The sequence below is a fragment of the Canis lupus genome, chromosome 14 (assembly GCF_011100685.1).
Source record: "Canis lupus familiaris isolate Mischka breed German Shepherd chromosome 14, alternate assembly UU_Cfam_GSD_1.0, whole genome shotgun sequence".
Lineage (NCBI taxonomy): Eukaryota > Metazoa > Chordata > Mammalia > Carnivora > Canidae > Canis > Canis lupus.
The window spans coordinates 59,198,402-59,225,418 of NC_049235.1; the positions used below are offsets into that span (position 1 = coordinate 59,198,402).

General features: G+C 38.6%; 1 protein-coding gene across 1 annotated transcript; it reads left to right on the forward strand.

The window, feature by feature from the left end:
• The first annotated feature begins 618 nt into the window (after positions 1–618).
• ING3 (inhibitor of growth family member 3) lies at positions 619–26,687 on the forward strand. The gene is made up of 12 exons (XM_038557482.1): positions 619–708; positions 956–1,027; positions 4,274–4,374; positions 6,156–6,221; positions 16,282–16,378; positions 17,968–18,039; positions 18,975–19,094; positions 19,374–19,531; positions 20,106–20,299; positions 21,587–21,779; positions 24,350–24,388; positions 26,096–26,687. The coding sequence occupies exons 1-12, from the start codon at positions 681–683 to the stop codon at positions 26,210–26,212; spliced, it is 1,257 nt and encodes a 418-aa protein (XP_038413410.1). The 5' UTR covers positions 619–680; the 3' UTR covers positions 26,213–26,687.
• The last annotated feature ends 330 nt before the right edge of the window (positions 26,688–27,017 follow it).

A 27,017-nucleotide genomic window follows, 5' to 3' on the forward strand; every position in this document is an offset into this window, starting at 1 on the left:
GTGCAGGAAAGCCAAGCAGGCGCCTCGTGGGTATTTTGAGCAGTCGGAGACTAAGGATGCGTTCCAGCCAGGAGTTCTGTCTTACACAATGCGGATCGCCCGAACTCCGCTGGCCGTTCCGGCGCTGGAACACCTTCCACCTGCCCCGCCCGCCTGGAAACCCGCGACTCCCAGCCGCCGGGGCCACCGAGGCACGCCGGCCGGGAACAGGTGGAAAGTTGCTCCTACTTGGGTTCCGCGGGCGCCTACAACTCCCGTCATGCCCCGCGCCGGCATCAACAAATAAACAGAGGCACCGCATTTCGGATTCCGCGGCGCACGGGGCGCAAGGCCGCCTGGTCTTCGTAGTTGCCACGCCGGTAACCGCCGGGCGCGCCGATCCTCGCCGTGGGGGGGAACCGGACTACACTTCCCACAAAGCCGCGCGGGCGGACTCCGGCCGGCTGACGTCATCGCCCCAGCCGGCCAATGACGGCTCCGGGCGGCAGTGAGGCAAGCGCCGTCAGGCGCCAAAGTGGTTTTTTTTTTTCTTTCTTTTTTTTTTTTTTTTTTTTTTTCCGCCGAAGCCGAGCGGGTGCTGCTAGCGGAGGCGCCATATTGGAAGGGACAAAACTCCGGCGACAGCGAGTGACACAAATAAACCCCTGGACCCCCTCGTTGCCCCAGCTCTAAGGGCCGCGATGTTGTACCTAGAGGACTATCTGGAAAGTGAGTGGGCGGCGCTGGCGGGGGCCGCCTGGGGGACCCGCGGGCGGGCGGGCGCGCGAGCGGCCGGGCGGGCGGGATGGCGGGAGGGAGGGGGAGGCGGGGGATGTTTCTTTCTCACGGTAACTGGCAGCCGGGCTGTGGGCTGCCGGCTCCTTCGCCCCCCCCACGCACGCACGCACGCACGCAGTGACGTCAGCGCGCCCTTCGCCGTTGGCCCCGCCCCGCTGACGGCCTCTCCCTTTGACAGTGATTGAGCAGCTGCCCATGGACCTGCGGGACCGCTTCACGGAGATGCGCGAGATGGACCTGCAGGTGCAGAGTAAGTCGGCGGTTCGCCCGCCCGGCCGCGCGCGGTCGGGGCCAGACCTTCCACCGACGTCGTCGCCTCTGCTCTCTGACTCTCCTCCGGCTCACGGGCTAGTGCATAAGGAGTCGTTTAAAAAAAAAAAAAAAAAAAAAACAAACGCCAAAAAAACCCCCCCAAAACCATAAAACCACACACACACATACACAAGGCAGTGCCGCATCTTGCCTCTTGCTGTCCACGCCGCTTCCCCCTTTGCTTTTACCCGAGGAGGAGGCGCTGGGGCCCGCGTGTGTGTTTCTTTCCCGAATTCAAGACTGGGATAAAAGTTTCTGTGCCTCGGGGAGGACGTAGACACATGCTTTTAACGCACGTCGGTGTAGGTGTGGAGAAGATGGTGGTTTCTGGCCCGAGCCCTTGCGTCCGGAACGTAGATTTCGGCATTTAGACTTCTGCTGAAGTTGGTTCTGCTCAGAATTTTCTGCAGAGCGGAAAACCCAGCAGCCTGGGGGTTGGTGTGGCTCTTTAGTGACCCCGCTGAACTTGGAATGTCGAGTCTTGCAAAGCCGCACCTTGCAGGATGCATTCCCACCCGCCAGCAGGATGATGCTATTCCCCCCCCACCCCCCCCATGAAAACGAGTGAGGAAAATAGACCTTCCTGTAAAGCTGCTTATCTGTTGCAATAAAAGTGATGACTTCTCATCGATCAGTGGTAGCTTGGTAGTCTGGTTCCTTCCCCCTACCCACCCACCCCCCCAAAAAAAATTAACCGTTGTTCTTTCATAGAGCAGTATTTGGTTTATCCGATTGTTTTGTTTTGTTTTGTTTTTGTGAAGGATTTGACTCAAAGCAAGGAAAGAGTCAGTGCCTTGGAAACGAGGAGGTCAACACTTGGAGCAAAATCACAGTTAAAACGAGTACGAATTTACGCCTGTCGTGCTCTGAAAGAACCTCACAGGCCTTCTCCCCCTTTTATGAAATGAATGTAATACAGCCGTTCCGGTTCTCTTGCAGGGATACCATACTGTGAACTACGAGTGCGGAATGAATTACACGTTACACGATTATTTTATTTTATTTTTTTTTTACGTTACATGATTAAAATGTACAATGGGGTGTGCGCTTAAGCCCGGATGTCACCCTCTCTGTAGATGTAGGCTTGGCTGCCAGCAGCGCATCTCGTCTAAATTGATCTAATGTTTTTCTAATACTGTGGATGACATGAGATAATGCAAATAGCCCGTTGACCTAGGTCCTGAAGACCGTCCAACAGATGGTCTTGGAGGCTGTTGGAGCCTGAAGATGGCTCCAACAGAGCAGGGGCTGCCATGGTTACTGACCTGCACTGAGTAGTTTTTATCCAGAAATCAATTAAAGTTGCATTTGTTACTTTAAACAAAACAAAACAAAACAAAAAAACTTGTGCAGTTGATATTAATGGCTGGCCTTCATGCGGTCTGTCCTCAAGAAAATACGTGCCTTGATCCCATTTATTCTAGCTGTGGTTAGGCTATCTACGTAAAATGTTTCTCATGCCACTAGGTTTTTTTTTTTTTGTCCTCGAAAAGTAGCGGTGGAGGAGGATCTGGGTTTGGGGGTATGACTGGGGGGAAAAGGGTATCATGGAAAGAAATCAGAGACCCAGCATCCCTGAGGATCCTGCAGCTCCTGAGGGCCTGTCCTTTCCCCCGTGCTTCCCCACCCCACACTCGCACCCCACGCTTTCATACCCACGGGTGATGAATATAGGTTCCTGAGCCTCTGGTGCGTTCCATGTGGCCATGCGGCATACAAGGTGATGGGCTACGGAAGCCTTCTTTATGTTCAGTGGGTCATAGTGTAGGAGTCTGAACTGTGTGTTTCTTTAGCTTGCCCACAAAATTCATTTTGACTGTCATGTAGTTGAAATGCTAAAGTAGCGTTTTCTATGGGACTGAGCACAGATCTTGATGTCAGATAGATCCGAGTTCGTATTAGAGTTTTGCTGACTTACTCTTTGACCTTGACCGCATTACCACTTCTGAGGGGTTTTCCTTGTCTATAGAATGGAGATCATCTGAGGATTTAAAATAACACAGTTAAACTAGAATTTATAGTATCTGATACAAAGCAGAAGTTCACGAAAAGGTGACTTATTTTTGCTTCGTTATCATTACAAATTTTAAATTCTCTTGTGATTTGTAATTGGATTATACAAATGAGAGGTTTTATTTTTTTATGTTTTTTAAAGATTTTCTTTAAAATCTTTGAGAGAGAGCACACGTGGGTGCAGGCACACGAGCAGGGGAGGGGCAGAGGGAGAGAGAGAAGCAGCCTCCCCCGCTGAGCAGGGAGCCGACTGGGGTTGGGGGCACCCAGTCCCAGGACCCTGAGGTCATGACCTGAGCCAAAGGCAGGTGCTTAACCAGCTGAGCCACTCAGGCGCCCCAGATGAGAGGTTTTATACACTTGCATTTTATAACAACTAGAATTTTCTAAAGTTAATAGATCCTATAGATTGATAAAAGAGACTTCTTTGTAAAACAAGTTAGAAATTGCTTATTTAAACAAAGGAAAAATTTTTTTAAAAAGTAACTAAGACTTCTTAGGATCTTGAAAAACCTATTGTATTATTGCCCTGAAAAATCTCCAGACGGTTTTCCTTCACTTATATAGCAACAGAATCATTTTTTTTCACTTTTCTTTTTTTAGCAGACATGGAATTAGATGATTATTCTTGGCACACACTTGGGAAAAACTTATCTAGAATAAATAATACAGTGTATTAAGTGAATAAATGTACCTTCTACTTTCAGTCATGATAGGAGATGATGGAGAGCTTAATGCCATATAGGAAAAGGTTAAAATCTTTTTATTACTTTTTCTTATTGAAAGAAACGTGAGGATTATCTAGTGTTAGTTTTAATAGGAAATTGTGCTTTGGCACGTTTGGCTGATTTAATACCATTAGCTTTTGACCTGAAGGCTGTACCATTGAAATACTATGGTATAGAACCTATCTACGTTGTTGACTAGACTACACTGACTACTGGAAAAATTTTAAATAACAACAAATATAAATTGTCAGAGAAAACTGTTAACTTTTTTTTTTTTTACTAGAATAATTAAAGCATTTCCATAATCAAAGCATGACATATTTACATTACTGGGCAAGTGAGTGTGTGTTGTCAGATATTTTTTTCTTTCTCCAAATCAAAGCATGTATATTCAGTGTATGAATTTGGTCATCTAAATATGAAATGTTTTTATTATGTCATAGATGCAATGGATCAACTAGAACAAAGAGTCAGTGAATTCTTTATGAATGCTAAGAAAAATAAGCCGGAGTGGAGAGAAGAACAAATGGCATCCATCAAAAAAGTATGTTCAACACTAGATGATGTATCGGTAAACATTGGGACCCTCTGAGAAAGATATTTTAAAATGAAGTAGTTTTCTGGATATCAAAGTGAAGGAAAGTTATTAACAGCTCTCTATAATTTAAATAATTTGTTATATTTATAGAATCCTTAAAAAGTACAATTTTTTCCTTTATTTTGGTTATAGCTAATTAAAGTTGCCTTGTCTTTACAGATATAACACTGTCTTCCAATTATGGCCACAAACTGGGGTGAAAATTAGCTGGCCTTGAAGCATTTTTTATATATTGCTAGGTAACTAAGTTGATGGAATCACAGAGGAATAGAATCTTAACAGTTGAAAGCATCCTTAAAAGGTCTTTTAGCTTAAAACGCTACATTTATATGAATTGAGCCTAGAAATACAGAGTTCTTGGAGTTTTGGTTAGTTGTGTAGTACTTATAGGTCTCTTCCATACTAGAATAAGTATCAGATCTCCTCCCAAGGTTTGCTTTAAATGTGTGACCTAGGGTATTTGGGATACATTGGAAGAACTACATAAGAGGCCTGGGTTTGGGTGTGGCTGCCATTTAGCTGTGTGACATTGGACAGGTTCTCTTAGTATCTCTGAGTAGTAATGATTCCTTCATCCATAACCTTCACAGAATTGTTCAAAGATCAACTGAGAAAGAAATTTGAAAACTACAAATTTAGTGTATTGTGTAATTTATTTTGCCACATGGGGGGAAGATTATTTCTGTTAGGGGAAAAAAATTTAGAGTGTATAACAGAGTTAGTCCTGGCTTGGAGGATACCTGGAGGCCCAATGTGTATGAGTATAGATATCCATCTGTACAGGTGACCCTTGAAAACATGGGTTTGTAGTGCACGGGTCCACTTATATGTGGATTTTTGTTTTTGATAAATACAGTACAGTGCTGTAAATATATTTTCGCAAATAACATTTTTTTCTCCAGCTTACTTTATCCTAAGAATACAGAGCATAATACACAAAATATGCATTAACCTGCTGTTTATGTTATCTGTAAAGGCTTTGGGTCAACAGTTGGCTATTAGTAGTTAAGCTTTTAGTCAGAAGCTTATATGTGGATTTCAGCTGCACAGAAGTTGACATCCCAACCCTTGCCGTGTTCAAGGGTCAACTCTAAAACCCTAAGTCAGTCATCATCCCTTTAGCCTGTTAAGTTTTTGGTGTAGTACCACTTCGCTGTATACCCTGAAGAGTCTAGTTCTCCATGGAAATTGATAGAATCCTGTTTTTGTTTTTAAATGATTTGCTTTATACTGAGGAGAAATCTAAAGTATAGGTTGAATTGTATGAATTAATACCTAACTTAAAATGAGAGCTGCAGAACACTGGAAAGGAGGGACATGCAGGTCAGAATCTTTTCATTAGTTATACTTTTATTAAAAAGTTTTAAAAATGGAGAGTGCAAATGTTCTTTATAAATTAGATAAATCATAACATTTTCTTTGAAAGGAGAAGAGCTATATCATTAGTTCACATAACTTTTACTAGTTTAGAGGCTAGATTTGGACTCTTATTTATAAATTTCACTTACATCTTTTTTAGGAGTGTTGAACATCCTCCTTTAATTCTTGGCCATTGTACATATAATTTCTAAGCCTACCCCATCCCCATCCCATCCTTAACTGGGTTTTTATTGCTATTGTAGGATGACTGGCATTGAATACAAGGTATGATAATGAAAATGCAGTTGTATGTGCTGAATACACATATTAAAATTATTTATTTTTGAAATGAAAATGTTTTTATTCAGGATTACTATAAAGCTTTGGAAGATGCAGATGAGAAGGTACAATTGGCAAACCAGATATATGACTTGGTAAGTAAAATTAACGTGCATGCTCTGCCATAAGTATTTAAATTGTGCATGTTTTAAGTTTGATTGACTTACATATTAATAAGAAGAACAGAATAAATTTGAAGTATGGCTTTCTTGATCCCATTTAATTTGTTGAGGCTTCAGTATTTTTTTTGGTTTCATTGTGGAAAAGAGTCAGAGTCCACAATTTTAGTCAACAGGTCAAGAACCTTACATTTAGCCAATTTACATTGTTAAAGGATTTTAGCTGATGTTAGATTTTTTTTTTTTTTTTTAACAAGAATCGGTGTTTAAATTTATTTTAGTAATCCTTATCTTAAGGTAGTGTGTTTACTTACCGGATAAATCACCTTGAGTTTGTTTCTGTGGTTAAAAAAAAAAAAAAACAAAAAACACATAAAACTACTATGTTGACAAGACTTATTGGTTACCTGATTAAATGAAGAAGAAAATCATTTGAGTCCGTGTTAAGAGGTAGTACTCAACTATCTACTAAGTGATGTCAATAGATAGCACTCAACAACTGGTTCTGGTGGTAAAAATGGGAAACACTTAATTAAACTTTAAAAAAAACGATTTCCTTTTTGCAGCGGCAACACTTGCAAAAGATTGAAATCACTCTAAGACAGAGGCAGTATTTCTCAAACGGGTATAATTAATGATGCTCTCTTTTATGTAAAGCATCTTCTAAAATATATTTCTTAGGAAATACTCCTTTCTGGTTCTGCCTCAAAGCAGGTTAAAGCTAAAAACAAATGGACACTTATCACCGACTTTAGCATATAGATTTCATATCTTATTTTTGTAATCTTATCTGGATACAGTCTCATTACTGAGCAGTAAATTACAGTAAATATAAATGTTACAGTAAATATAAATGTTACAGTAAATATAAATGTTACTGATAATACACAAGATAAAAGATGCAAACGGCATATGGTATACATTGTAGAAGCTTATAGAAAACTAGAGAACATTCATCCTGTGAAGCCATAGAAAATGTTGCCTTGTTCTCATATAGTGGACGTTTTTAATGGCTGTAATAGCTTCTGTAATGCAGTTATTCTGAAAACAATTTCATAAAAGATATACTACCTTAAGAAAGGTAGAGTGAACTATAGCTTGATTTATTGTGGAACTGGAAAAAAAAGTTCTTAAATGTTTTGATCTTGAATTATGTCTGTAAACACAGAAGGAGACATTTATATTTGAATCCAAGAGGCATTTGTTTAGTAACGTTGCTCCTCGTAGTTAATGATTACATGTGTCAGTCTTTATTTAGAGACTACCTGCTTTTTAAATCATACAGCTCTTTGGCTGTGCTCTTTGTTTATATTTTGTTACTTTGCTACTTTTTGTATGTTTAAAAACTGTACATTTAGAAAAATATGTCTACTATGAATATGTCCTTTTTAAATATGTGTGGGGATTTTGTGTCTATATATCTATTATTTATGAATCACATTGTTTATTCACTCTTGTGCTCCCTATAATGGAGTTTTATCTGCACATAATGCAGGAATAAAAAGTAAACAGTGTAAATGGCTTCTGTTCTCCAGGTGTTGGTAAATTAGTGGGGAAGACATGCCCCCAAACCGAAGTGAAAAGCCTGCGTAGAAACATGTAACAAATAAAGATTAACGCAGTTAAATATTCAGTATCTGGTAAAAGACTGGACTAAGTGGGGTAGAGTGTGGTTGATTTCTTAGAGGCTATCAGATGAGTCTTGAGCAGGATTTGTTCAGAAGCTCAGGGGCCTGAATTAGGTGTTGTAGCGACGGTGAAGCAGTTCACTCAGGGATAATGGATAAACATAGAATGAGACTAAAGTTTAATAAATTCTTTGAGGGGGGTAGGTGGTTTAGGCTCGGGAGTGAGGCAGTAGAAGGGAATGTGACGAATTGAGCGGGACACACTGAAAAGCAGGTGCGCGTAATGAGCCCATTCGGGGGAGAGGTCGGCCCCTTCCCCCTTCCCCGACAGCAGGGCTCTGGGAGGTACCCAGTCCCGGAACCTCAGTTTCCTTATCTGTGGACAGCAGTCGGGATTCGTGCCCTGCCGGGGGATTCCCCCCCGGTCTGTCAAGCCATCTTGGCCCGTGAGAGGGCCCGTGAGAGGGCCGCAGAGCAGACGCTCCTTCTTTAAAGATTCTCTGGGATCGTCCACCCTCCTGCAGCCGCTGCCTCCCTCCCCGCTCTCCCCGCGCACCCGCTTTCTTCCCGGGCCCCCAGTAGTTGCAGGCCTTCTGTCTTGCCCTTTTCTTTTTGTGGCTTCCCCTTTCCTCCCTATTCTAGCCCGCCGTGTGACACTGCTATTTCAGGCCGTCACGACACCCCTAACACAGAAGTCCCTTCTTCCCTGAGACGAAAGAGCCTACGTCCCCCGCATCTTGGTTGCCGCCCTCGCTTGGTTGCTGTTCTCAGGGCTCGGCCCTTGACCTGCCTTGTCTCCCCACACCCAGTCCCGCCTGAGGACCACACGCCACGTGGGGAAGAGCTGCCGGTCAAATGGCAGGTCCTCCCCCGCCTCCCCACACACGCACACTCCACACACAGCCCAAGCTGAGAAACATTCCTCCATCCATTTCCCACGTGTCCTCTCGGGTTTAGCAATCACACTTAGTGATTCCTCGAGCTCACGCTTCTCCCCGGAGCCTCTCCATCTTACCTGAGATTCCCCAGGCCCCGGGACTCAGTGTATTAATATTCAGGCTGACCTCTTAGTCTCCTCTTTTCCTTCTCTGCGAAGAACCACTGATGTTCCAGTCATTCGCCGTGGAATACCGGAAGTCATCGAGCCGGACTCCTGCTTGGAGGAGCCTCCCCACACGGAGTTAATCAACGTGTCTTACTCCTTTCATCTTCTAAGTACCTCGCCTTACCTGCTCCTCTCCACTTCCGCAGCCTGTCGCAGTGCAGGGACTTAAAAAAGTGACTGCCATGCTTTTCTTTCCACCTTTGCTTGGGAAACTCTCCATCTTTCATAATCCTGCACATGCCGTCTCTTTACTAAAATCACCTGAATAATCTTAATATTTATGTCACTTATATCTAGCAGAAGAGATTCGATCACTTAGAAAAGTCACACAAGAATGATCTGAACAGAAGCCTTGGCTTTCCTCTCATGTATAATACCTGTTGGTGGAGGCAGATCGGGCTTGTCTGGCGACCCTGACATCCTCAGCGCCCCGGGCTGCTTCTAATCCGTTTCTCCTCTTTTCTGGACGTGTAGAAGAATTGCAGTAGGAAAAGACTCAAAAGGGCATGTTTTGTACTCAGCTCCTTGAAAAGTGCCTTTCTGGAAATCTTACCTGCTGATTCTACTCACATCGTCTTGGCTCCCTGTAGCTGCCTCTAGAAATGCTGCTTCACAGGGCACGTTGCCACCCCAGGTGTGTGGGGCCCTGTCATTAAGGAAGGAGGCTAGTGAGTACGTAGTTAGCACTTTGGACCTTACCCTACCCCTCCACAGAATCATACCAGTGGCCAAATCATGGTTATTGCCATGATTTTATTATTGCTTGAATTAAATGGTGATTATTTATTTACCTTTTGCTTTATATTTGCCTCCCCTATTATAAATGTCAAGAAGTATGTTTTTTTTTTTAATGTTAGAGTCTTTAGACTCCAGTGTAGTTACGTCTCAGTAAATATTTGTTCAACAAAATCGCCTAAGTAGGTTAATACAAAAGGCACTAGCATGACTCCCAAGTTACGAGTCTTAGAGATGGAGTTTAGTGGTGTCACTCTTTGTGTGAGATACTGTAGTTGAGCGACATTTTCTCAAAAGTTTAGCTTGCTAAGATTGGTTTTAATAAACAAACAAGGGTAGGCTGCAGTGCAAACACCCCCTTCTTTTCAAAGTATGACTTTCAACCAAGAGAAGTGAAAGTAAATATAATTCAAATGAGGGGATCCCTGGGTGGCGCAGCGGTTTGGCGCCTGCCTTTGGCCCAGGGCGCGATCCTGGAGACCCGGAATCGAGTCCCACATCGGGCTCCCGGTGCATGGAGCCTGCTTCTCCCTCTGCCTGTGTCTCTGCCTCTCTCTCTCTCTCTGTGACTATCATAAATAAATTTAAAAAAATTAAAAAAAAATAATTCAAATGAGTTTAGTTTCCTTTATAGAATCTCTTTAGGAGGCCAACCAATCTTATGATGATCTATGTCTTTGCTCAGATCTTTTCTGTATCCCTGTCTTTAAATTGTTCTCAGTTTCTTTTAGTTTCTTCAGTTTTGATAGATTTTTCTTTGATACATAAGCTCATTTTGGAAGTGCTAAAACAGGATTTATAGATGTGCCTTCAGGAAAAGGGGCATTTTTTTTTAAAGGGGCATTTTTTAAAGTATTAAAACTTATTGTGAGGTACATGTTTTATTTAAATGCCTTTTTTATTTAAATACTTTTCACTTCATAATTCCACAATGGTTTCTGTCTCTTTTCAGTTCCTTTGCTTTTGAAGAGATTCCTGTTAAATTGTGAAAACATTTGTTAAACACAATTAGACCTTATTATACAAAGTAAAGACAATGTTATTTTCATAAAATAAAAAATATTAGATCTTGTAATCAGGGCCCTTGAGGGTATGTGAGGTTCGTAATCATTCTGTACCTACAGACCCTGGCACAGCAGATTAGTTGAGCAGTGAACAGAAGGAAAAAGTAAGACTTTTGAGGCAATCTGATCCAGTGTTTCCCCGACCTTAATATTTGGTTTTCAGATTATCTGTACCATCTGTATATCTATATACTAAGTAAATTTTTAAATGAAATTTATTTAAGAGGAATATTTATTTACAAATCTGATGCTATTAACCTAAATGAAAAACTAGTATTACTTATTTGTCACAAATAAGTAATTATAAGATGTTGAAAAAACAACATACAGCCTCCTTGGAATGCTTGCACTTTGTGTGCTGCACCGTATTGCCAGGGTGGCTTGTGGTACTTGAACACTTTATGCTGGAGGGTAAGAAATTTACTTTGACAAATCATTGCAAGAGAACAGAAGGGAATTATTGCCTTGTTCATAGGGAGGTTACTAAATGGATGTACCATCTCATATTAGTTATATATTAAATATCAACAGTAAATATCCAAGTGAAAATCCTTATAAATAGGAAAGAGGAATTCCTGTAACATTTAATATTTGAGAGCACAGAAAGCTAAGTGCTTCAAAAGTGAGTCGGTGAGATGTAGTATAAATGTAAACCTACAGTAATTTTTATTCATAGATCATTTATCTAATCAACATGTGGTACTTCTATTTATATACTTCTACATAGTGGGAGAGTATAACTTTCATTCATTCAGCAAATATTTCTAGAGCTCCAGCTATGAGCAGTCAGTCACTGGTGCTAAGTGGGCAGTAACGACACAGAGAAGGAATGAATATAGGCAAACTATGAATCAAAGATGAGTTCAGATTTTGGTAAGTGCTCTGAAGGAAATAAACATTGTGGAGAGAGGGATAAAGAAGGAGTTACTGGGGGAGGCAGTTAAGAATGTAGTCAGGATGAGTGGTGTGGTCTCAGTAGGTGACATTTGAGGTGGTGCTTGGGAAATGGGAAAGAGCCAGCCATGCGGAGAGAGCTTCAGGAAGGACATTTCAGGAAGATGATGGACCAAGTGCCAAGTCCAAGGTGGAAAAGCGCTTGGCAGGTTGAGTCAGAGAGGAGGCCAGTGTGGTCGGTGCACAGTAAGAAAGAAGAGTGTACTGAGGGGGGCCGCAGGAGCCCCCGCGTGCAGGGTCTTATAAGCCCGTGGAAGCAGTGTGGTTTTCCTTCTGGAAGTAGTAGGACGCCACCTCAAAGAGAGGACTGTACCTTAGACGAAGTCGTCTTTATGCCTTTGCTTAAACATGGTGTTATTACGGTAATTTCAGGTAATGAGCATGTGTTGTTTTTACAGCTCTTAATGTACAATAATTTAGTATGTAATTGTGTTTGATTTTGCACCTCAGTGTTTTTACATAGCATGGTATTTCATCATATTATTTTTATTGAAATGCTTTATTTTAAAATCAGTAGTAAACTTTTTAAAGCTATGGCTAGCATTGTACCGATTACTTCATTTATTAAGGAAAGAAACCAGACTGCATGAATATCCACAAATGAAGAGATTGGTGGCATTAGGGATTCACTGGAACAAACTGAAAATTTATTTTAGTAGTTGTTTTGGTGGAAATGAACAACGAAAAAGCTATCCTATTAAAATAATTTCCTTCTAGAATCCTGATAGTCATAGTCATTAAACACTTATTTGTGTTTCTTAGCCAGATGTCACTGTCATCAGGCTGCATTAGATTACAATACCTAATGAAGTTGATTTATGTGTACTCTGATAAAATTTGCTTTTAGTTAATGCTTGAATGATTTTTAGCAGTCTTTTACATTGCTCGGTACCCTTGAACTTGCTTCTTTTTTATATCCTGGCCTCTTCCTGAGATGATTATATTTCAGGTATATATTTAACTATAACTTTGAGAATTCTTCATCTGATACTCTGATTAAAAAAAACATGTTATGTAGATTTGACCTTTTGACTTGTATCCTTACCTTATTGTCTCTTAGGAAGATTAGATATGTAGTTGATGTGCTAAGGCCTCAAATACTTGATTCAGCCTCAAGAGGGATCAGATTTTTACCTTTTTCAAATATAATTCAGAGATGTGAAGAATCATTTTCATGACTTATCAGAGAAGTAATTTGCCATCACGATTCCTTTTTCTTCTCCAATTTACCCTCTTTCTGCACTATTACCAGATCTTTTGCAGTTAGGAATTTATCTCTCATTGCCATGGATTTCAACTTAGAACTTTTTATACTAACTTGTGCTCATTCTGAAAGAGCGAGATATTTAAATTTAGAATTTGATGGTATTGAAAACCATAAATCATGTAGAACCTTTTTTTAAAAAGCTGTATTTAGTTCCATTTGGGTCCATCAATGACACATCTTAAAATTTGGATATTGGAAACCAGGAGTCAAAAGAGAAAGAATAAAGGATTACAACTCTATGCCAAAGTGTTAAAGTATGAGGATTTTTTGTTTCATGCTGAGGAGCCAGGGGTGACTTACTTATCTTTGTGATCATCAAGATGTTAAAAATAATGTTGACAGAATTTCCTTTGGTTCTGAAGAGGTCAGAAAAAAAGAGAATTGATTTAAAACTAAAGCAGTTATATTTGGGGCTATCAGATACGATTGGGGGCTGCAGAAGTAACGAAGTTTTTGTGGCTAGTACTCATTGACATTAAGTGGGGAACAAATCAATAATTAGACTCTGTGGTCAGCCTTGTGTTAGGAGCCTGTGGTTAATGGAAAATCTCTCAACTGGAGTAGCACCCTCTTCACTACTATAAATCAATCGTATGAGGTCAGGTATGTATGGAGGAGTGGGGTAATTTAGGTTGTTGTTTTGTCTGATACCTGTGGGGTCATTAGGGTGATCTGCTAGTGGAGATACTTTCCCCATTCAGAATCATGGGGGTAGAGGAGATGCACCCTACAGGTTTCAGGCAAGTTCAGTTCAGCTCTTGCTGCGGCTGTTTAATACTATTTAAGTACGCTGGTTCTTTATAGCTTGAGTTAAATCTTGTGATCAACTTTCTAACTTCTGATTTGATTTCGTACAGTAGCAATGACTAAGAAAAACCATTCTCATTGCCTAATAATTGCTTCTAATAGTTATCAGTTCATGATCTTTTTTCTTACCTACCAGGAGGTAGGAATGATTGGAAGCTGTCTCACAAAGCTGCCTACCACAACCTGGTTTAGGCTTTTCTGTTTATTTTAATTATGTATTTGTTTTTAGAATTGTAACATCTTTGGGTTCTATTCCTTTCTCCTAGCTACTGGTATTGGAAATCCCATCATTATTTTCCATGCTCTCATATGTAATAACCCTCATCAGTACTGCCTTTAATCCACTGAGGCAGTTCTTACGTGCAGGGATGTGAGGAGTTAGGGGAGGATACACGATGTCTTTGTCTCACTCCAGCCCCATCCTCCCAACAAAGATTCTAACATTCTACCTGTCTATACTGTATACACCTGTTACAGGCCACACCATACATCACTTTTTCTTTTTCCTCTGAGAATCTTGTTGGTCTTTCTGTCTCTATTCATTCCTTAATTATTAATTTTTCTTTCCACTTATTTGGAAACATACATTTTTCACCCTCTAACTCATAACTACTTTGTGTCTACCACAGCCAGTGTTACATACGTATTTTTTTTTATGTACTTATTCTAACACTTTTCCAACTGTAGCTTATTTGCTACATTTAGGGCATATGCATTTTAAAGACATTTATCATGTTTGTCAGCCAAATTGTAATTCCTATGAAGGCAGGGACTCTCTCCCATTTTTTTCGTATCTTCCATTTAACCCAGCGCCAAGCACAAAACTCAACATTTGTTAGTAGAATGATCCGTAGGTAATAAAAGTGGTGGAGTATTTTCATTGCATTAAGTGTTTTAGAATTTAAATATGAGTGTTTTTTTTCTGACTTCCCTTGAGATTAAATTTTGACAATGTGAGAGATATTCTTGAATAACTAAGGTCTGTGTTCACACTTTATTATTGGAAGGGAGGTTCCAGTAAAGGATGCTCAATTACCTGCATGTTCTTTGAATAGGAGCATTTATGTACTATTATAGGATTTTAAATATTGTAATTATAGTTTCTACCAGGCTCTGAAAAATAACTTGTGTGTAAAGGTGGAGGGAAAACTAGGCTTTAAATTATTGACAAGTCACTAACCAATACCCCAGTGGGTGCTGTTAATATATAAAATATAAATAACAAGAAAATATTCTTGTTTTTCAATTTGAATTGTATTCTGAGTTAAAAACCGGTTGGGTGCCACATGAAGAAGTTCAGCGGGCAATGTTAGGTATAACTGGTGAAGCACAACTTATTACAAATTGATCAGAGTTAAATCCTTTCTCCATAATGCATTATCTACTGCCTTTGGGCAGCTTTTGTTTCTTCACATATGAAATGAAGACAGTAATAACCTATGTCAAAAGATTAGCACAAGGGTTAGAAAAGATAGAAGAGCTTCTAATGCACCAAGCACATTACATGGCGTCTAACACAGACAGATTGTCTTCTGCTATTTTTCTGCCCATCTCCTTCATTTTAGGCACACATTATTTCATTCTTATTTAATGTTTTTTGGCCTCCATAGTGTATCATAGATACTTTATATTTGTAAGAAAGTCACTTTTAATTATTTAGCTGTGATCCTTTGGGAATCTAGGGTTTGAAAAAAGTTGTCAGTAATGTAACAATATTATCCAAAAATTGTGTTTCACTTCAAAGTGGTAAAGTTGAAAAAGTATTGAAAAGATATTTAATATTAACCTTAAAAAAATTAAGACTTGAAATCCGTCAAAAGATCTCTAGTTGAATGAGAAAATAAAATTTGCCACGTTAACAAGGGCATTAGTATTAGCAATAAAACCATTTTAACCAGGCTCTTCGGGGAATGGAGTTTCCTGGCTAAAAACCCCTTTTGTTTCAACCCTTTACATAAATGTTTACAAGTATAATGGTTTACTTTTCTGCCTTAGAGAAATATATGTGTAGAATATAGTAGCCTCTTTGTTTATAGACTAAGGATCTTTCATTCTAAATAACAGTTATTATACTATGGCAGTGTGGTAGATGGCCTTTTTATAAGTAGGAGGAGATTAGGTTGAAAGTAATCCCAGTGTATACTATAAAAAGTTAACCCACCCTCCTGCACTTCCTTCCCCTTCCGTCCCAAATATCAGTTTTATTTAGTTTCACATCCTGCTTCTTCTGAATGTTTTCTAACAAACTGTGATTCTGGTTTCTTAAAACTTCAAATTTATTAAGGGAGACTTGAGAGATTATTTCATATAGGACCTTCATTTATTTCATAGATTAAAAAACCGAGATGTAGGTTAATTGACTTGTTCAAGGATACTAAGCAGATACACTAAAAGAAATATTTAGTTTTCCTCACTAAACTGACACTTTAATAGTGTCCCAAATTTTGGTGGTTATCTTTGATCTTCTTTGAAACAGGTAGATCGACACTTGAGAAAGCTGGATCAGGAACTGGCTAAGTTTAAAATGGAGCTGGAAGCTGATAATGCTGGAATTACTGAAATATTAGAGAGGCGTAAGTAAAATTTACAGTTTTCCATCAATGTTGGACACGGTCCATGTGCAAATCACTGAGGAGACACTTGTCCCGTGGAGACTTCTCAGATCCTGCGCTTCTGTGGATGGTGGCAACCGGGCCGGACAGCTTGGACTCCAGCAGCTAGAACCATTTGGGTTATGGATACTGAGAGACATGATGCAGGATATCATACACTTGCTTTTTATTAAAATCACATATTAATATTTTTTAATATGTATATACGTTAGTAAGATAAGTGGAGAGAACAAAGATTTAAAGAAATATAACCATCTAGAAACAAGCTAACCATCTTCATTAAATGTATTGACTTTGCCCTGCCTGCTAGATACCCTTAAACTCTGAGGAAGGTTGTTATTTTTTTCATGAGAACTGCCTTAAGGCTTTTCCTCAACTGTGTTGGTAAGAAAGATTTTAATTGATTCCAAAGCATTTCCTCTTTTTCTCAAAAAAGTGAACTTTTTTTTTTTATTAATCAGAAGCAATTTTAATATTTCTTTGTAAGGTTCAACTTGATCACCTGCTGTAATTTACCTTGATTACTTTTTTTTTTCTTGATGCATTTCATCAGCAAGAACATGTACCTATTTCTACACACTGATGAAGAATTTCTGTATGGTGTTGGGTCGTGTGTGTGTGTGTGTGTGTGTGTGTGTGTGTGTGTGTGTATGTATAGATACACACACTCCCTAGACTAGGAGAATAACCTAGTCAAGAGTCCATGTTGGTATCTATAGTTGCAATTTTGTATTCAAAAGTAGATCTATCACTTTAGATGATCATCTAATTTATTTGTGATACTTTTATTCCAAGGAAATCCTATCTGAGAATAGTGTTTGAGACAAAATAAAATGTTCTGTAGCTGTTGTAATTTTTTTTCGAGATGCTGATAATAGCTGTGAATAACAATAATTCATGCCTATTCAGTACTGCAGGAAGGTTAATGAAGCATCCTCTGTAAGGACACAGACACACTAAATGAAATCAAGTTATAAAATCTGCTCCACCCTGTGCCCTGCCATAATTTCATCTCAAGGGATCAAGATAAACCCAGAAAATTTCATTAAAAGTCTTTTAATGCTTGGCGGTAGAGATTCTGTGCCTAACTTCTTTTAGGAAGTCTTTACTATCATATGTCCTTTTAACAATCAAAGAATTTTATCTCATATGGTAATGTCCCATCACCTAATACTTTAGGATCTCCCGTAGAAAGGTCTTCAGCCCAGTATAACTAGTTTGAGTTTTTAGATCTTATCGGAAATGGAGTTATAGTATCCATTCATCCACTTATGCGGTACCTGCTGTCCTGAATTCCCCAATTAGACATTAGCATGCCTTGAGCTTTTTTGTACGTAAGGTGAATATTAAGAAGTGGATTACATACTGTTTAGAGAGAGGATGAAATTGCCTCAGGATAAAGTTGGCAGTGGTGGTTCTCTGACTAAAATGATACAGGTATGTGCATCAGGGCTCCCAGTCCTCTGGTAGGTGAGGGTACAGAGTGCCTGTAGTTGATGGGACCTTTAAAGTTCTATGTTGACATGTATCTCTGTGCCTTTCATTCTTAGGATCTTTGGAACTAGATACTCCTTCACAGCCAGTGAACAATCACCATGCTCATTCACATACTCCAGTGGAAAGTAAGTTTGGTTTTGGGCAGCTACAATTTTCAGTATAATTAAAAATTCATTATATTACCTGTATATTCTTTTTTAATTGGCTCCATACAACCAATTGAGAAAAAAATATCTCTCCCTTATTTTATTTTATTTTATTTTATTTTATTTTATTTTATTTTATTTTATTTTATTTTATTTTATTTATTTTTTTATTATTTTTATTTTTATTTTTATTTTTTATTTTTATTTTTATTTTTATTTTTCCTTACAGTTCCTGATAGACTTATTGCTGTCATTTGAGAAAAGCATATTTGATTTGGGAGTAGAGAGTTTGCTTTTCCTGGGATACATTGAGGATAAATATATGGTATTAATAGCAGCATATACTTCCTACATTACAGACACCTGATTCTCTCTAGAGAGTGTTATAATTCAAGTCAAACGATAAGCTACGTGATGGTAGGCTCTTTGGTTTTTTGCCATCCTTGCTTCTTCAGTGCCTAGTGTGCTGCTTGGCATATAAGAAGGCCCCAATGTTGGTGAGTTAGTGAGTAAATGAATGGTTGGTTGGATCTTAGCTAGTTAGAAGACTGTATCAGCGCATCTTGTGACAGATCAATCTGATATGAAAGAATGGTTGAGAGAACTATTCAAAATTGTAGATAGTGTTTTGAAAACAAAATTCCTATCATGCTATATGTGAAACCATGGTGCCTTGTGAGTTATTCGCAGTACTTTGCTGCTGAAGTTATTTTTAATGTGTGAGAAGGCTACTCTTAAAAAACCAGGTGCCACAGAGAGTTCTGCTTCTCCTGTCTTCCAAGAAAACATATTGTTCTGTATTCCATAAAGAACTCAGGACATAACTGTACCTGCTTGTAACTGAATGGAAGTATTATGTTTTGTCCACAGTTCTCTAAAATTTTAAAACACAAAATTTCTTTATTTATATTCAGAAAGGAAATATAATCCGACTTCTCACCATACAACGACAGATCATATTCCTGAAAAGAAGTTTAAATCTGAAGCTCTTCTATCTACGCTTACATCAGATGCCTCTAAGGAAAATACGCTAGGTAAGTTTATTATCTTAAACATGAATTTTTGATGTTTGTATATGTTAAAATAAGGAGAAATGAAAGCATTCAGGATTAACAAATCATACTGATTTTTTACTTGGTTTAAAGTCCACATTTGGGGAAAGAAGAAAAAGGAAAAATGGCGCATGAAAATTTTATAGTGACATGAAAATGTTAAATTTAATGATTATATCTGTACTGGGAAATAATGTATTTTAAGCTCCCTAACATTATATTCTCTCCAACCATTTTTATTTCTTCTTTAATTCTACATAGGGTGTCGAAATAATAATTCTACAACTTCTTCCAACAATGCTTACAATGTGAATTCCTCCCAACCTCTGGCATCCTATAATATTGGCTCATTATCTTCAGGAACTGGTGCAGGGGCAATTACCATGGCTGCAGCTCAAGCAGTTCAAGCCACAGCTCAGGTAAAAAGGAAGAGGTTTGGAAATAGCAGGTACATTTTGTCTGAATCATTGGCAAACTTTAATAGAAACAACGAGGTGTGAACAGAGTTTTCTTACATTATTGTATAGTTTCATTTTTAAACCGTGGTTTTATGATGCCTGATGTTTTATTTAATGAAATGGATGTGCATCAATTTACCTGATAATGAAAAGTAAAAAAAATGGATTCGTGCAATGTCATGCAGATCCCTTCATACAGTGATTGCTCATGATGTGCATGTTTTTGACAAGAAGCCATAGCACCTGCTAGGACAGTACTCCATTCTGTGTCGCAGCCCTGAACTGACTGCATTACACTTGTTCGCTTCTGTATAGTTTATATTCCAAATTAAGTCACCAATTCTCTAGTTCCCTCCTAACTGTGTAAAAACTGATTTTAAATCTTTACATAAAATAGTTCAAATGACAGTGATGAAAATAATGGTTCAAGCAAAAGAATATTGGATAAACTGACATAATACTGCAACTAGTAGGACTGAAAAAGAAAATCTGCATATATATGTGTATTAATATTATCAATGAACGTCTGTTTAAGATGAAAGAGGGACGAAGAACATCAAGTCTAAAAGCCAGTTATGAAGCATTTAAGAATAATGACTTTCAGCTGGGAAAAGAATTTTCAATGCCCAGAGAAACAGCTGGCTATTCATCATCTTCGGCACTCATGACTACATTAACACAGAACGCCAGCTCGTCAGCAGCCGACTCCCGGAGCGGGAGAAAGAGCAAGTAGGTTTCCCTGTTACAGTGGCCCTGTGCCCTTACTAAGTATGCAGTCGGCTTGGCATCCAGCTGGGCTTGGCCATGTGCGACAAAGGTAGGATGTAATGGATCAGGATCACGTGGGGGAGGCAGGAAGACACACTGTCATACTTGCGGGAGGAGGAAAGTCTCTAAAAGGTGTTAAAAGTCTTTAATCTTTCTAGAGTCTTAAATTAGGTATAAATGACTCCTGTTTACTTTCTTCTGTTCATTAGGATAAGCCATTTTATGGAAACTTTTTCCTTTATGGCCCCTTATTTTGTCACGTGTCCCAATGTAAATTAATGCATAAGATACAAATTTTATCCTGGGAATTTTTTTTAAACAAAATTCTTCATTTTTATTAAAAGGAAATTGTATTAATTCTTGGTCTTATGCCCCCCAAATTGAAAGTATGAAAATATCCCTATATTTTTGTATATAAGACTCTTAGGATGGTTGTCTGTCTTAAACACAAAACCTTAACAGGGTTTAGTACCATCTATCCCCAGTATCTGCATTTGCTAGATATTCAGACATAATGAAAGTTCAAATGGTAAACCAGAAGAAGAGCTGTTATCTAATAATTGCATCATAATGTATTTTTAAATGTACTATATTTCCTGTGAGTAAATCCCAGGAATGATCAATGTAGAATTACCACAAAAGTGCTAGGTACCTCAAAAAGTAATTCATCTTAATGACCCAAATTTATTACAAATGCTGATAATAAATTTTCCTATTTTAAAATTTAATTAGCATGTAAATATTGCTAAATTCCTTGCGAATTTGCACACTCTTTCCTGTCTTAACACAGGTAAGTATTCACATCTCAGTTGATGATCATGATCATTTTCATCAACTGCTTTTGTGTATTTGTGTTTTAGATTTTGATGAAGAGCATTCAATTTGCTTAAAAATACAAAGAATGTCTGGAAGATAGCCGTAGCGAACACTAATTCTTACAAGTATTACCTGTAATTTAAGTCAGCATTAAGTCGTAACAGATTTAAAAAATTATTACAAAAACATAGTTTGAAAGAAATTTTTATGATATCTTTATTCTCTAGAAAACAAAAATAAACTGTTATGAAAAATGTTGCTCTTTGTTGCTCTCAATAACTGTGCTTTTAAACCTGTGTATCAGGTTAGTTTAACTTCATGTTTAACGTTAATTTACGTTTAATGTCATTTCATTTCATACCACTCATTTAGGAATTATTCTCCCATAACTTCTGGATGCTGAGCAAATAAAACTGATACTGTTTTTTTCAGAAACAACAACAAGTCTTCAAGTCAGCAGTCATCATCTTCCTCCTCTTCCTCTTCCTTGTCGTCATGTTCTTCTTCATCAACCGTCGTACAAGAAATCTCTCAGCAAACAACAGTAGTACCAGAGTCTGATTCAAACAGTCAGGTTGATTGGACTTACGACCCAAATGAACCACGATACTGCATTTGCAATCAGGTAAAAGTCTGATATGTCTACAAAAGCAGAATCTCAGTAAAATAGAAAACAGAGCTGTTTGATTTTTTTAAGCGCTTTTTTTTCCAGTTAAAATACTTTGGCTTCCTTGTATGATTTTCTTCTGATTCTTATAAAATCACATTTGCTGTAAATATAAAGAGTTATAAAGGACTGTGTAAGTCACCCATAATCTCAGCCCTCGGATTTAACCTAGAATTAGACATTTTGTTTTATCACTACTGTTTACCCGACATGCGTGTTGTCTTATTCTGCTCAGGCTGCCACGACAAAGTACCGTAAGCTGTGTGGTTCAAACAGCAGAACTCTATTTTCTCCCAGTTCGGGAGGCGATGTAGTCCAGTACTAAAGTGCTGACTGATCCCATTCCTGGTGAGGGCTCTCTTCCTTCCCAGCAGAGGGCCACTTCCATGCTGTATCCTCATGGTGAAGAGAGCTCTGGTGTCTTTTCCTCTTCTTATGGGGCGTCCAGCCTTATTGGGTTAAGATTCCATCCATCTGGCCTCAGTTAGCCTTTATCGCCTCACAGACCCTGTCTCTAAATACAGTCCCATTGGGGGCTAGGGCTGCAACACGGGACTCTGGGGGAGAGGCACGAACATTCAGTCTTTTACCCGTATGTACACACAGATGCTCACGTGTGTATGTGTGTCTGTGTGTGTGTATTTGACCAGTTGGGTCTCAGTATATTCTTCATGGAACACTTTTTCACAGTCATGTGTACTGCACATCATTTTTCTTGAAGTAGTTTTTTTTTTTTTTTTTTAATCTTCTCACAGTTAAATGTTATACTGTATATAACTTTGTAAGCCAATATTTAGGCACAGGTTTTATTTTTAGTGTTTTTGAAATTACAAATTATGGGACACCTGGGTGGCTCAGCAGTTGAGCGTCTGCCTTTGGCTCAAGATGTGATCCTGGAGACCCGGGATCGAGTCCCACGTCAGGCTCCCTGCATGGAGCCTGCTTCTCCCTCTGCCTGTGTCTCTGCCCCTCTCTCTCTGTCCGTCAGGAATAAATAAATACAGTTAAAAAAAAATTTACGATTATATTATGGTAGGCATTTTTTTATGTAATCCATTTTATACACTAATTTCTAAGATAATCTTTTTGAAATTTTAGAAATAAAATTAAGTTAGAATATTTGTTACAGCCTACCAAATTATCTTCTGAAGTTCATTACCAAAACCAAGTGAGCATGCTTGTTTCCTAAACCCTGTCCAATGATGGATACTATTTTGTATTAAAAACCACATACCAATTTGATAGTTTTTATGTCACACAATCATTTCAACTTATATTAGTAGCAAATTTGGACCCTTTTTTGACTTTTTATTTCCTCTTTTATGAATTGACTCAATGGTGTGGGCCGAGTTTTCTATCATTTTTGTCGTGTATGTTATAAATACTTTGCTTGGTTTAGATGTTTTTTTGTTTTGTTTTTTATTCTGAAATTCCAGTTTTATGGAGTAATGACTAGGTCAGTCTTTTTCCTTATGAAGTCAGCCATGGGGTATATACTTAGGAAGACCTCCTTGCCTTTTTTCCCCCTATAAATACGTCTTGTATTTCTTATCATTTGCAAATGATTTTGTTTAGCTCTTGATATACTTCAGTTTCTTTATGTTTAAATCTTTAATCCATTCATCCATCTAAAAAAAAACTTTAATCCATCGCAATTTCTTGTGTTTCATGGTATAAGTCGGCAATCTAATTTTTGAGAATTTGCCATTTAAGAGTTGATTAGGTTTTCTACTATCACCCAACAAACATTTTTTTAATATCAATTATTAAGAAAAGAAAATTCTTTAAGGATCCTGGTGGTAAAAATAGATTACCTGTAAAAGAACAAAATCAGATTCACCCGAGATTTCCCATTTGTAACACTAAAAACTGGGTGAAATAAACTGTAGAGCTTTAAGGGAAAAACCTGAGTGCCTCCAAAGATTGTTAACCAGAGAAGTTGTTCATGTGTATAGACCCATATACAGATACTCTCCCTCGAGTGGAGACTCAGATAGTATAACATCTAGTTCTAACCCTGTCTGAAACATTTTTCAGTCCATTGAGAAAATAACTCAAGAATTAGAAAGTTGTGTTCTAAAGTACTGGTGATGACCAGCCAAAAGAAAAATGAGAAAGGGCAGATAGTAAATTGATAATAAATTTAGAAGTTACAGCTGTTCCTGTAAAAATATAAATGAGCTCACAGGACCCAGGAAAAAGTTAAAACCTTGAGTAAGTAAGTAAGTAATCAAGAAACTAAAAGTCTTTAGGAAAGAAACTATCCACAAAGGTAATTTGTCAAGGTTCTTTCAGATTTTCAAACAGAACATAATTTGTGTATTACCTCTGTGCCCCTGCCCCAAAAAAATCTTTTAATAAAAAGCTATAAATCTTTCTAAAAATCTTTGTTAAAAAGCTATATGTCCTATTTCTTAACGCAATTTTATATTCTCCTCTGTTTTCTAACAGTATCATAAGCAATTTGGTTTTAGAATTTAGATGCTTGTTGTATAGTCATAATAAATATTTACTTTTATTTTAACCAGGTATCCTATGGCGAGATGGTGGGATGTGATAACCAAGATGTAAGTATTAAACTTTTTAAATTAGGAATGAAAAAAATCACAGAGTATTATTACTTGAACATTTTCCTTATTTAGGGTGCCTCTCAGTTTAAGAAAACAGATTTGCAGTTACGTTAATTACATTATATTAATGCTAGAATATTTCTCTCCAAAACAGGATAGAGTCCCTTCATGTGTTCCCAATTTAACTTTTTTAAAGCCAGTTTTATGATTTCATGTGCAGATGATAAATCTCAAAAGGTGTTACGTGGTATGAGAATTAGAAACATCCTCCACCTGCTTTACTAAGTAATACTGTGTTTACTGGAATCCAGTTCACTTATCACGGTGAGGAACTGGAATTTCACAACAGTACCTTGTGTCAGGAAGCCTGCTGCTGGGGGGACGAGGCGGGGGCGAGGGAGCGATGGGAAACGTTGAGGCCACAACTGATTTTCCTCCTACCAGTGTAGTGTTTCCTATCGTACTCTGCAGCTGTCAGCCGATAAGAGCCACTTCTGATATAAAACTGAAAGAAAAGAATTCCTTTTTTTCTTTTAAGGAAGCTTAATTTTGGTTACATATGTATCTTTATTGGATGCTGAGAATATTTTTTTCTAGTAATTTCACTCCCTCCTTATTTTTCTCAGACTTCCCCTTTGGTCATCTTTCCCTGCAGAGGAGTAACAGAACCCTAAGTTCTAAAGAAGTCCTAGTCCATAATACCATAACCCTAAGGTTAATGATAACAGTTTAAAACTTTTAAGACAATGTGAAGATTGAACAGGGTTGGCTTGGTACACTACCGTTCGTGCCTTCCTGACCTGACGGGGTCCCAACACGTTCACGTAGATGGAGAAAGCCTGTCCTCCCGCTTCCCCTTTACAATCACTTGTGGGCTGTCTGAGATGATTGTAGAACAGTATTGCCCAGTCGTTCCAAGAACACCATTGTAAACTCCTGGGGCAGTTAGTAAAAATGATGCATTTCTGTGAATATCCCAGCATAGCCTCTGATCTCTCTCATTCCCAGTTGTACTCTTCCGAGTGCTGAGATTTTCTGCCGAAGGTGTAGGACTGCCTAATAAGTTACAGAGTAGAATCCCCCCCCCCCCCCCTTTTTTTTTTCTTAGAGAAGCAGGCTCCCTGCAGGGAGCCTGATGTGGGACTTGATCCCGGGTCTCCAGGATCACACCCTGGGCCGAAGGCGGCGCTAAACCACTGAGCCGCCCGGGCTGCCCTAGAATCCCTTTGCTCTGTGTATCTAGGAACAGATCTACCCAGACAGGAAATCCAGGACATCCCTTTGTTTTTCATTGCAGCTAGCTTATTTTGCTTTTACGAGGGAGTGAATAAGGCCGAATGTTAAATAGAATCCGTAAAATGTGTTTACTTTGTTTGTGAGAGACCCATCTCACTGCTTGTCCTCGACCATTGGTATCCACTCACTCTCCAGCTTAACGAGAATTAGTGAGTCTTCCTTCATTGCTTGGGATCATGGAAATAGTTTACATGAACCTCCGAGTTAATAAAGATGCATACGTTTTTCTGCCTCCAGTTCCTTATCTCTGAAACTTACCAGTTGTGTTCAATGATCTGTAAATCAGCTCCTAGATCTAAGAGTTCTGTTTCCTTGCATCTTATTGTTGATATCCAGTCTAGTGGGCATATTATACTCTGTAATCTCTGGAGATGTTGAAAACTTTTGCTCTGCCGCTTTGCTTTCCAGTGCCCAATAGAATGGTTCCATTATGGATGTGTTGGGTTGACAGAAGCACCAAAAGGAAAATGGTACTGTCCACAGTGCACTGCTGCAATGAAGAGAAGAGGCAGTCGGCACAAATAAAGGTGGCCGTCTCCTTTGAGGAAGAGAATCTTCAACTAAACATTTTATATAGGACTTTAAAAAAAGAAGAGAAGGAAAGAAGACACAATGCATTTCCAGGCAACCACTTCAAGGATTTACAAAGACAATCCTGTAAGATCTTGAACTTGAATTTTATGGGTTGTATTTTAATAATGTAAGTAAATTATTTATGCACTCCTGGTGTGCTATGAATATTATTCCAGTTAGCCTTGGATTATTTCAGTGGCCAACATATGCAGACATTTGTACTCCTCAACCATTTTCTCTCAAAGTAATGGGCATTCTATAATTTAGACTTCAGAGAATTCCAACGATGAAGATTTTAAGAAAAGTATTTTATATTCAACAGGTACGTTCTGCTGCATGTACTGTACTCCAGAGCTGTTATGTCACACTGTATATAAATGGTTGCAAAAAAAAAAAAAAAAAAAAAAAAAGTCAGTGCTTCTAAAAAGAATTTAAGATAATGGTTTTTCAAATGCCTTTATAATAAGCTTTGTTTCTTTGTGAAACTAAATTCAGCAGGCTGAAGGAAATGGTTCATGTGATGAAGTGGGCTGGTGTCCTCTAGAGTACCTGGGTACATAAACAGAAACTCCTGTAGGTAAAAACGAATCTGTGCCATTAGTCTTTCTATGTTTCTGCATCCACATAGAGTGCAGTTCATGGGGGTGGGGGGGTGGGAAGGGGGGACCTGAAGGGGAAAGGGCGTTAAAGTGATACATTTTTATACCAAATGTGTTTATTTTTTTGTGCAAGTAATCCTTAAAATTGGAATTGTATT

Excerpts from the sequence above, each read along its gene's own strand:
- ING3 (XM_038557482.1), top strand. The coding sequence starts at position 681 with ATGTTGTACCTAGAGGACTATCTGGAAA. Across the intron at positions 4,375-6,155 it reads AAATGGCATCCATCAAAAAA|GATTACTATAAAGCTTTGGA; the intron begins GTATGTTCAACA and ends GTTTTTATTCAG. Across the intron at positions 18,040-18,974 it reads TTCACATACTCCAGTGGAAA|AAAGGAAATATAATCCGACT; the intron begins GTAAGTTTGGTT and ends ATTTATATTCAG.